The 10,960-nt window shown below is 52.9% G+C and overlaps 1 protein-coding gene across 2 annotated transcripts; it reads right to left on the bottom strand.

Moving 5' to 3' along the window:
• Positions 1 to 267: 267 nt before the first annotated feature.
• On the bottom strand, positions 268 to 9,703 carry ACTR1B (actin related protein 1B). 2 transcript variants are annotated; one of them, XM_047068892.1, is made up of 11 exons: positions 9,555 to 9,703; positions 7,440 to 7,504; positions 6,098 to 6,173; positions 4,817 to 4,942; positions 4,339 to 4,463; positions 3,890 to 4,106; positions 3,662 to 3,754; positions 3,396 to 3,570; positions 1,775 to 1,836; positions 1,492 to 1,532; positions 268 to 1,324 (listed from the first exon to the last, which is right to left on the bottom strand). In XM_047068892.1, exons 1-11 carry the CDS (start codon positions 9,600 to 9,602, stop codon positions 1,222 to 1,224), a joined length of 1,131 nt encoding a protein of 376 aa, XP_046924848.1. In that variant the 5' UTR covers positions 9,603 to 9,703; the 3' UTR covers positions 268 to 1,221. The 2 variants fall into 2 exon arrangements, with proteins under 2 accessions (XP_046924848.1, XP_046924849.1); XM_047068893.1 differs by lacking the exon at positions 7,440 to 7,504 and having other exon boundaries at positions 9,555 to 9,641.
• Positions 9,704 to 10,960: the final 1,257 nt, after the last annotated feature.

The raw sequence follows: 10,960 nt of genomic DNA, 5'->3' as shown, positions 1-10,960 counted from the left end.
GCCTTGTGCTCTGCTTCCAAGTTCTCTGCTTCTCTGGGTGGATTGTGGCAAGTGGGTAATGAGGTTGGGGAATTCTATAACCAGGTTGAGGGCCCGGCCTCCTGGGGCCTCGCATGCCACGTTGCCCCGCCAACCACTGAAACCCTCAGGCTTCTGAGCTAGAGCCAATAACATGCTGCCTTCTTGATGGTCCTTTCTCTCAAAGTACCCAGACACAGATAAGCGAACAACACAAAGAACCACAAGAAAACAGACACGCACTAGGCCTTTCCATAATTATTACTATAATGATTTACAAAAAAATTTTCAGGCAACTGTGTTAAGTTATTATACATATCTGGGAGAGGGAGGTGGGGGGTCCTGGCCACAGGGTCAATGAAAACCTCTTTCGTGGAAGAGATGGGAAAAGGAAATGTGCCCCCCTCACTCCCTCTAGGTCTGACTCCTGATTAAGTGGCTTCCTCTCAACAAATGAAGACCATTAACCCTTTCCCATCCAGGTACTAAGGTAAAGGAGAGGGTCAATGAAGTGTCAATGAAGTGCTTTGAAGGGAGACCACCAATAAACTGTGGCCGCCCGAACCCCATGATCCTCTGCCCTGGCTCCGAATGGTCTGATCCTGGGCCAGACCCCTTGGCTGGGGATGGATGGAAGACAGCCCAGTCCTCAGCCTACACCAAGGCATCCACCCAGGAAGACAGGAGGACTGAATGTGATAGGATAAGGGATGCCTAAATGTGGCATGAGAAGCAGGGATGCACCAGCCGGGAGCTGCTGGCCACTCCTCCCCCACCCCACTCCCCAAGGCTAGGTACACAGGCATCCAGGCACTCTGGCTCGGAGGGATCCTGTCAAAGGAAATGGGGTGTTGGGTATATGGCCTTGGAGCTCAGGGATACAGCCTGAGGGTCAGAACAAGGCCCTGCCAAGGGGGACCCTTGGAACAATCCAAAGCTGGGCTTCTCAACTTTTATATTCATTCCAGCTCCTGACTCCCATCCATGCAGCTAAATGTTACCATGTATGTGTAAGTGCGTGCGTGTGTGCATGTGTGTGTGTGTGCAGGGGAGGGCTGCAGGGAAGCGCAGCTGCCCCACCTGCCCAGGGTTCAGGGCATGCAGGGGACCCTAGGCCTAGGATGTGAGCCCAGACCAGAAAGGGTTAAGGGCTCTGACTTGCCTTTCCTCCTACTCTCCCAACATGCTACACCTCCTTGGGCACTAGAAGGTTTTACGATGAATAGCACGGGAGCCATCCTCTTCATACTCCTTTTTGGACACCCACATCTTCTTAAAAGTGTCCAGCGAGGCCAAGATGGAGCCACTGTGAAGAGGGAGGGATAGACTCTTGTGGACCTAAAGGCTGGGCCATCGGCCTCTTGTGGGCACTCAGAGCTCCATTTCCTGTACCTGGGAGGGAATTCCACCCACCTCCACCTGGCCTGGGCCAATGGTCTCCTCCCAGAGCCCTCCCCATGAACCCCGCCTCACCCGATCCATGTGGAGTACAGCCGTTCCTGAGGGGCCGAGATCTAGAGGGAACAAGCAGTAATGTAACTGCCCGTCCCCCACCTCAGCCCTGGGAGCCTTTCCCCCAGGGCCCAAGGCCAGATAGCAAGTCCATCAGCTGGGAGTAGTGGGAGCAGCCGAACAGGGCAAGGGAGGAGGCTGGGTAGAGCTGGGAGAGGGTGTCTGGAGGTGGCATTTGACCTTTCCTCGCCCAGTCAAGGTTGCCCAGTATCCCCATGCCCCATGGGGTTCCCTGAAACCTCACCTTGATTTTGACATCCTTTGGGGCAAGCTTCTTCACTTCACTTAGCAATCGGTCACCGAAGCCTGTGAACACAAGGCTGGCTGAGTCCAGAGTCCACATCTGAACCCCCTTACCACTAGCACCTCCATCTCCAACCTCTGGCGGCCCCAGCTGCTGTCGCCCCTCTTTCGGTGGTTCTTTCCAGGATCAAGGATGGGGGTGAGTCACCCCAAGGAATAAAAGAGTCAGCACCATGCCAAAGGTGGCCCCAGCTTCCTCAGAGAGGTAGCATGAGAGGGAACCCTAAGTCACATAGCTCGGCCTGGCTGCTGAGCTCTTATGCTTTTCCTCACCCAACACTCCAGCAGCCCAAATCTACCCAAAGCAAAGTCAAAGGCAAATGACAAATCAGGAGAAAATGTATACTATTTCTACCTATCACAGAGGCAAAGATCACACACAGTATTGGGAGGGTGCTGGGGGACTCTCCTCTGTAACTGGTGGGGGCATAAGTGGCACTCGGGGGTGGGGGGAGTTTGGCAGTATCTACTAGATAACAAGTACATATGCCCACCCTCTGACTCAGCAATTCTCCTAGGACTTCTCCTTTAGGGATATTCTTATTACATGAAATGACAGCATATGAGGTTATCGGGTGTAGCACCTCTGTGATTAGAAATGACTGCAACGGGGCGCCTGGGTGGCGCAGTCGGTTAAGCGTCCGACTTCAGCCAGGTCACGATCTCGTGGTCCGTGAGTTCGAGCCCCGCATCAGGCTCTGGGCTGATGGCTCAGAGCCTGGAGCCTGTTTCCGATTCTGTGTCTCCCTCTCTCTCTGCCCCGCCCCCGTTCATGCTCTGTCTCTCTCTGTCCCAAAAATAAATAAACGTTGAAAAAAAAAATTTTTTTTTTAAAAATAAAAAAAAAAAAGAAATGACTGCAACGAACTCACAGGCCACCAGCAGGTCAACGGGTAAATGGCACATCCATTCAGTGATCTATCACATGGCCATATGAAAGAACTCACATGGACAGGGAAAGATCTTCCAGATAGGGGGCTACATGAAAAATACATGGTGCACAACTTGTAGAGCGTGTTGTGATGGGTATAAAAGCGGGAGCAAGGGGAAATGAACATTTGCTTACATATGCACAGTGCTGCTGAGCACATAGTTGAGAAACTAGTAACTCCCAGGGGACGGAACAGGGTGACCAAGACAGTGTGAAAAGGGAGACTTCATCAAACACATTTTAGATCTTATGCAAACTTAGCACCTATTTACAAAGTAAATAAAAGTTAACTTTAAATCTTTCTCTTAAAAAAATAAATGCTTGGGGCATCTGGGTGGCTCAGTCGGTTAAGCATCTGACTTTGGCTCAGGTCATGATCTCATGGTTTGTGGGTTTGAGCCCCAAATCGGGCTCTGTGCTAACAGCTCAGAGCCTGGAGCCTGCTTCGGATTCTGTGTTTCCCTCTCTCCCTGCCCCACCCCCCTCAAAAACAAACATTAAAATAAACAAACAAATAAATAAATAAATGCTAACTGAGCACCAAAAATCCAACAGAAAATGGGCCACGTCCCAGGTTCTAGGGAGTGGGGTGCAGTTTAAGTCTTAATCACCAGTTCCCAAATGGTGGTACCTTTGAAAAGTGTGGAGCCACCCGAAAGCACGATGTTGGCGAACAGTGTCCGGCGAAGGTCCATGTCAGACTTGTGAATGGCAAAGGCTAGCACCTCATGGAGCCCCTCACTCTCATCACCTACCAGGTCTGGCTGGAACAGCAGCTCAGGGGCCCGGAACCGCGCTGGCCCCACCTTTGGAACACAAGATTGAGGGGGACAGGCCCCTTCTTCCTCCAGATGCCAGCATCACCGCTGCCACCCAGGGCCAGACCTGGCAACTTACATCGAGCATGCTGCCATCTGGCAAGGTGTACTGCACCTTCTCTGTCTCCAGAGCCTCATCCTTCTGAGGGTTGATGGAGAGGTAACAGGCTCGCTGCGGTGGGCAGGGGACAACGCTCAGAAGGCTGCAACTGGGAAACCCACACCCAGGGCTCAACCTCACACCTTGGTGCCACCACTGCCCATTGCCCCACCCACCCTGCCTCTTCACCCTCCTGCCCTCTGTCACCTCTTTGATGGTCCGGACAACCTCAAACTCAGCTGAGGTGTGAAAGTCAACTCCTTCCTTGCGCAGCAGTAGCCGGAGATAGCGGGAGACATCACGACCAGCAATGTCCACCCGCATGATGGAGTGCGGCATGGCAAAGCCCTCGTAGATGGGGACAGCATGAGTGACCCCGTCCCCTGAGTCTAAAACCACTCCCGTCGTGCGTCCTGTTGCATACCTGTCACCAGGTCAGCATCCCTTCACCTCAGCCACTGAGGCATGGGGACCTCCTCACCCCTGGAAGGGACCCTGGGACATTTGCATTATCTGGTCTGAAAAAGGGACATGAGGAACTCCCTAAAGGAACAGTTACCATGGGGCTGTTTCTACAGGGAAGTCAGACATGAGCAGGAGGATGGCCACAGGGAGGATGGGGACTCAGGGGACCCTAGGGCTTAGGGAGCACTCACAGGCTGAGCACAGCCTGCATGGAGATAAACAGGGCTGGCACGTTGAAGGTCTCAAAGAACACCTCTGCTGCCTTCTCCCGGTTCTTACTCGGGTTCAGTGGAGCCTCCGTTAGGAGAACAGGATGCTACAAGAGATGGCAGGGTTTAGGCATGAGCAAAGACAACATGCTAGGCTCTAAAAGGATCTTTTAGAGAGCCAAACACCCTCCCATGAGCACATGCAGCTGTAGCCTGCTATCCTTCCCAAGAGCACTATCCCATTATCTGCCATCAGTTATTCTTCCAAAGATCCAGCTCCCTCCGGAAAACTCGACTTGGCAGCCAGTGACTCTGTGTACCCACATACACAAAATGAAGTGGCAACAGGCCCTAATAACATGCAGAGGAAGCGTGGAAACCCAACCAGAAAGGAAACAGAGCAGTGAGAGGGCACAGGTGAGAAAATGTGGAGCCTGGTGGGAGGGGCTGGCTGCCACACCTCCTCGGAGAAAGTCTGCAGCTGATCCTTGGAGTAGACGTACTGCCAGATGCGCTCCATGTCGTTCCAGTCTCGCACCACGCCGTGCTCCATGGGGTAGCGGATGGCCAGCAGCCCCCGGTGCTCCTGCGGAGGAGGGTGGGAAGGCCAGCTGGAGCACCAGGCTGCTCTCCAGCAACTGCTTTCTGCTTTTCTGGAAGCTGCCCTTTCATCTGCCCTGAAGAGAACCACTACTGCTGACTGGGTGTCCTCATGCCCAGTGGTGGGTCCTAAACCCAGTACAGGCTCATTTGTCCAGCAGCAGCTTCTCAGGCCCTCAGAGTCCAGCCAGCTTCAATGGGCAGGGGAGAGAGAGGGTGGTGATATGCTCCCTCCCATCCTAGTCCTCACCTTCCTCCCCTGGCTGTGCTTCTTGGGCTTCTCTACTCACTGCCAACATGTTCTCTCCTCTTCTCTCCTCACACACTGCTCAGCTTCCTTCCCCCCCACCAGGAGCTGCCTCATGGCCAATCCCATGCTGTCCTGTCCTGTGGTTGCCTGTTGCCCACCGTTCCTCCCAGCTCTGGAGCCACTGCTCACATCTTCCGCACAGACCTGCCCTTCAGTGTCCTCCCTTCCTACCAAACGTGCCCCTTCTCACCAAACACCACCTGACCTCTCTCGTCCATAGGCATGGCTCCTTCTGACCCCATCTCCTGAGAGCTCTTTATCTGTACCCTTGGCTAAGGCACACCCCTACCCCCCCAACCATGTTCTCCAGTACCTAAACTCCTAAACTACACTTGCTTCCTCCTGTTGGGGCCTCAACTGGCCATGCAGTACTTAGACAAGTCACCCCAGATGGAGAGTAAGAGGTGATCCCACAGTTCTTGTTTCTATCAGTCATCAAATCAGAGTGATCCAGACTCTTAGATCACTTTTCTTTTTAAGCAGGTTCCATGCCTAACATGGGGCTCAAACTCATGATTCTGAGATCAAGAGTCAGATGCTGACTGAGCCAGCCAGGTGTCCCTTAAGTCACTTTTTAATCAATTCTTTCCTCTATAGCTTCCAAATTACTTCCACAAAACAGGGCGTTAAGTAGTCTGTTCCCCCATACAGAAACCATCGTGCCATTTCATAGTACTTCCAAGATGGAGCCTTGAGAGCCCAGGAAGACGCTTGGCAGATGGCCCCAGAGAACAGATGCCCTTTTGGGAGGTACAGCTCTGATCACCAGCCAATGCTCCCAGAACTGTGAAGGCCCCAAACCCAGGCAAAGGCAGGCTCCACAGGTGTTACCTCTGCTTTTGGTCCAATGAAGAGGTCCCCCTCCAGGGCTCCAGCCATCACTCGCATGTGCTTAGGGCGCCCAACACTGCAAGGACAGGTAGAGTCACCAAGGTGGGTAGGGGGCATGGATGAGTCCATGTCCAGGAAAACCAAAGTCTAACTCCTGTGGTCAAAAGGGTAACTACTCTAAAGTATCCAGAGGTGGCCATGTGGCAAAGGCCAGAACCCAGGCCTAAGGGACACAGGCCTAGAGACCAGACCTTGGCAGGATGGTATGCTCAGGGTCAGAAGAAAAGGTATCTTTTTCCCACCCCTCCCTCCCAGACAGGGCTGAGAGCTCTGGAATCTCAGCCCTTCATGGTCCAGCCCTGGCAGTGGGTCAGATTCAGCAGCCATAATGACTCAGCCCACGCTCTTGATTTCAGGAGGGCAGGGCTGCTGCCACTGTCTGCAGACCAAGGTCCCAGGAAGTTGGGTCATGGCTCCCTTGTTCACCCCTCTCTGTCATTTGATCCTGCCCCTTCCCACTGCCAGGGCTTCCAGAATAAAGAGTCAGTTCTTGGAAGACTAGATAAGCTACAATTCCAAAATTTGACCCAAGTTGCCTTTTAATTGTACACAGGTAGAATTCAGAAAGGAAAGCTGAAGCCCTACTGGGTGCTCCAAGCTGGCCCTGCCCCTGACCAGGCCTGGGGTTCTCAGTATAGCCAGCCACTTTGGGGGCCTCAGGATCCCCCCTGCCCTACCGCCTCCGCTTAGGCCAATCCCTCTATAACCTCTGGGATTTGAGAAGATTCCCACTGAGGAAAACTTCCCAATGCACTAGAGTGGCTGAAGGAGCACTCCCAGGTTTCTTCCATGCTTTCACCTCCCTCTTACCCCTGCCACCACTTGCTCCATTCAGGGAAAGACTCCCCTTGATGGAACCAATTATTTTCTCCAGTTGGAAAATAAACAAGCCCTGGAAAAAAACATTTCCTGGGAGCAAGGAGTGGCTTTGCATTAACTCCCCACTCTTTTTCCTCTGAGGTTAGGTCCTTCTCCCAGAGATGTCACCCTTCCATTCTGGCTGCTGCTACCACACCCTGTTCCCAAGGGAATGCTGGTAGCTTCTCCTCCCTCCCTGGCTCAAGGAGGGACCAAAATCAGACTTCAAAGAAGAGGAAGCCCAGAGCACTTCTCTTGTCCTTCCAGAGCCCTTAACACCACTGGCCTCACAAACACAAAACAAAGGGTGTTTTCCCTTATATGTGGGGGCAAGAGTTGGTCTCAAAAAGAGCTGTGACACAGAGCCAGTTTTCTTCCTGGAATCCAACAAAAAGGTTAGGGCTGCTGCCTGAGCAACACTTACTAGTTTGGGAAACAGTATTTGGGAATCTGGTCTCCTGCAAAGCCAGCCTTGATCACCCCTGAACCCTGAAAGGAAAAACAATGTTTAGCTCCTGATGTGCTCCTCCAGATGAAGGCAGTGCCCTGCAGTAGAGCTGGCTGTCCAGATCATGGCAGCCTGGGGAGCAAGTCTGAGACCCACCAAGAGGGCATGATCATTTACAAGTACTCCAGTGATTCACAACTAGGGGGTGACTTTACACCCCTTCCCCCCAATTTAACAATGTCTGGAGACTGGGGAGGAGAGAGAAAGGGGTAGGTACTACTGGCATCTAGTGGGTAGAGGCCAGGGGTGCTGTTAAACATCCTACAATACACAGGTCAGCCCTTCACACCAAGAATAATCTAGCCCAGAATGTCAACAGTGCAGAGACTGAGAAACCATGAAGTACATGCTCCTCTGCGTACTCTAGGGCCAGCTCCAGACAGGAGGAATCCAAAGTGGCACAAGCTACTTCCAAAAGTCGGCTAGAAGCAACCTCTAAATGTAGTTTTTCTCAATAGCCCCTGGTCATCCCCACCCCAACAGCCATGGACCACATACAGGACCCACCCGGCAAGATCACTGTGTATACAACAACTGGCACCTCCCCTCAAGTGTCTTCTCCAAAGACTACAGGTGAATTTGGTCCTGCCACTGCTCCAGCACGGAAACTGGACTTACGCTCTTAAAGGGAACCGGACATCCAGAAACCTCCCACCTAATGAAGGAATCAGCCTCTCAACCCTACTTCCCACAGATCTCCATTACAACCTTCTGGGTCTGCAGTGCAGAAATAAACATTTTCATGTTACAGAGGAGGGGCTGGAAACCCAGAGGGACCAAGCAGGTTGCCCTCTCAACTCCTAAGCTTGTTGGTTAGCCTAAGTGAATTCTTTGCCCACCAAGAAAGGAAGTGGCCTAGTCTATCCTGTAGCCTGCTGGACGGAACCCCCAAGCCTAGTTCTAGCCTTCTTATTAAACACCCCCTGCTATGACTCAAGGAGCCCACGTGGGTACTCCAAAAAAGACAGCCATTCAGGATTACATGGGGGTCATGTGGGAGGGAGACACATCCCAGAAAGAGGAGTGAGTCATTATAAAAAACTCCAAGGCTCACACAGCAGAGGCAGATACCGAGCTAGAGGCAGATCCATATATCCCTGTCCTTCATTTTCTTCCCATGGATCAGACAGTTCTGAGGCCAGAAATCCTTAGAGGGCAGCTGAAAACATGCTGAGCCCCAGTGCTGAAGGACAAGGCCACAAGGAAGCCAGGCAACTTTTCTCTGAAGCTTCCAAACCATTATCCCAAACTGCTTTGGGTCCTAGAAAGAGTGGTCCTGAATTCTCCACTGTCCTGCTAGCTGTGGAATTTCTGCTCAGCACAGAGCAGTGAGCACTTAAGGAGAGGGTCAAAGTAGCCAAGGGGCCAACCAGGTGATGGTGGATATATGGTTGGCAGAGCTTAACCAGTATTTTTTTTTTTTCTTCTTTCCAGTCTCAGGAAAAGAGGGCCTGTCCACTCTGGAGGTCCTGCTTAGAATTGCAGCCCCTTGGGAAGTGCTGTTGTAGAGGTCACCAGGCCAACCCTCTCTGAAAGATCAGTCCAGCACTCTGCAAAAGGGCAAATGCCTTCCCTCCTCCTCCACTAAAAGGGGCAGCCAGAGCCCGAGAAGGGGGTAAAGTGGTTGGGGTCCTAAACTAACCTAACCTAACTAGGGGCCCTCATCTCAACCAAGAAGGGTCCAGGTGCCTCCCTGGGCCTGACACAGGTGCACTGGCTGGGCCGCTCGACTGTCACTCCAGCACTCCCCACGATGACCACAAGTAGACAGACAGATGGGTCCCATGCCTCTCCAGTACGTCCCCACCGGGCTCTGGGAGGATTCGGGCAAGGGCTCCACGGCGCCGGTGGAGGGGCTGGCCCCATGGCCCTAGCTACAGAGCCAGGTGAACAGGAGAGCCCCAGGAGTGGGTGTCGGGCGGGCATCACTCGGAAGACTAGCGGAGACGGGCGGGGGGAGGGGGTCCTGGCGCCGCCGCGTGCACCCCCGGGGGCGGGACTCCCGCCCTCCCCCCTACTGCCGGGCCTCACGTTATCGATGACCACGGGCTGGTTGGCGATTATGTCGTAGGACTCCATGGCCGGGCCGGGCCGGCCCTGCCCAGCAGGGGGCCTGCAGGAGGGACAGGCGGGCGGGAGGGCGGGCGGGCGGACCTAGACGACGGCAGCTCCAAACCCGGTGCCGCGCCCCTCCCACCTAGTGCGCGCAGCCTACGCCAGCCCCGCGGGGCTTGCTGGAGGGCGGGCCCCCCAGCCAATCACCGCTCCCACTTGGGCGGATTGACGGTGGACGCCCGGGGCCGGTTGCGGGCAAAGGGGAGGGGCCTCCGGGTGCTGACCAGCCAATTGAGGCCGCCCGGAAGTACTGCCGGGGCGCTTCTAAGGTAGGCTGCGCCGTGGGGGGAGGGGGTGGAATGATGTCAGGGCTCGCTTTTAAAGGGGACCTGGGCAGAGAGAGGGGCTGAGTGTCGCCTGTCCGGGAAGACTTCGTTTCCGAGCGGCAGCACATGAGACCATGCTACTTCGTGAACGCGTGGCCCTTGAGGAGGCCGGCCCTAAGTATTTTACCCAAAGCATTTCTTTACTGAGCACTGAGGAAGATCCTTTTCCGTGTAAAATTTAAAATTCTGACATTACTCGAACACCTGCTATGTGTTTGCGGAGCACTTCCACCTATGTTACACAGATTATATTAAATCCTTGCAGTAACTCTATCAGATAGCTGCATTCTTATTCCCATTTTGCAGATGTGGGAACCGAGGGGCCTCACACTTCTGTGACTAGCCGGGGGCTATCCAGCTAGCGACAGCTGGGGTCTGCACTTCGGCAGCCTCCAGACCCACTGGGGTCTACTGCTGCAACTGTGCAAGGTATCCTAAATTCACTTACTAAACTGAGCCATAGTTATTTGCCTCTACTGCTACCTTTCCCACTAAACTGTGAGATTAAATTTGGTAAAAGTGAAGACAGCATCACTGAAGACAGGAAAGTGCAGAAATCACATTTTAATGAATTATTACAATGTGGACACTCTTGTATAGCCATAGTGGGGTTTAAGAAACAGCGTGACTAGCTACCCGCCTCTCTCAGTCGCTGCCCGGCTGCTCCTTCGAGGTGACTTTTTCTGAATTCTAACACCAAAGGTTAGTTTTGCCTATTTAGGAACTTTATGCAATGTAACCATAGATATGTATTCATAAAATGAGTCAGTGTGCAACCGGTAAAAATAATGAGGAAGTTTTATATAATTTGATATGAAACACATCAGCACACCGGGCTAAATCAAAGCAAAGAAAGTCAGACAGTGCTCAGAGTGTTAGATGTCTGAGTCTCCAAAGAGTATATGAGTACATAACCATTGGTTATATATAAGAGTATATAACATGTATAAGAGTATATAATCATTGGTAAATGTGGGTAAATCAGGGGAGAATTGC

Source organism: Lynx rufus, unplaced genomic scaffold (assembly GCF_022079265.1).
Source record: "Lynx rufus isolate CCGP_SWC_20201006 ecotype Redwood Valley unplaced genomic scaffold, mLynRuf1.p SCAF_8, whole genome shotgun sequence".
NCBI classification, from domain to species: domain Eukaryota; kingdom Metazoa; phylum Chordata; class Mammalia; order Carnivora; family Felidae; genus Lynx; species Lynx rufus.
The sequence above is the reverse complement of the archived record's forward strand: the minus strand, read 5'-3'. Positions and strand labels throughout refer to the sequence as shown.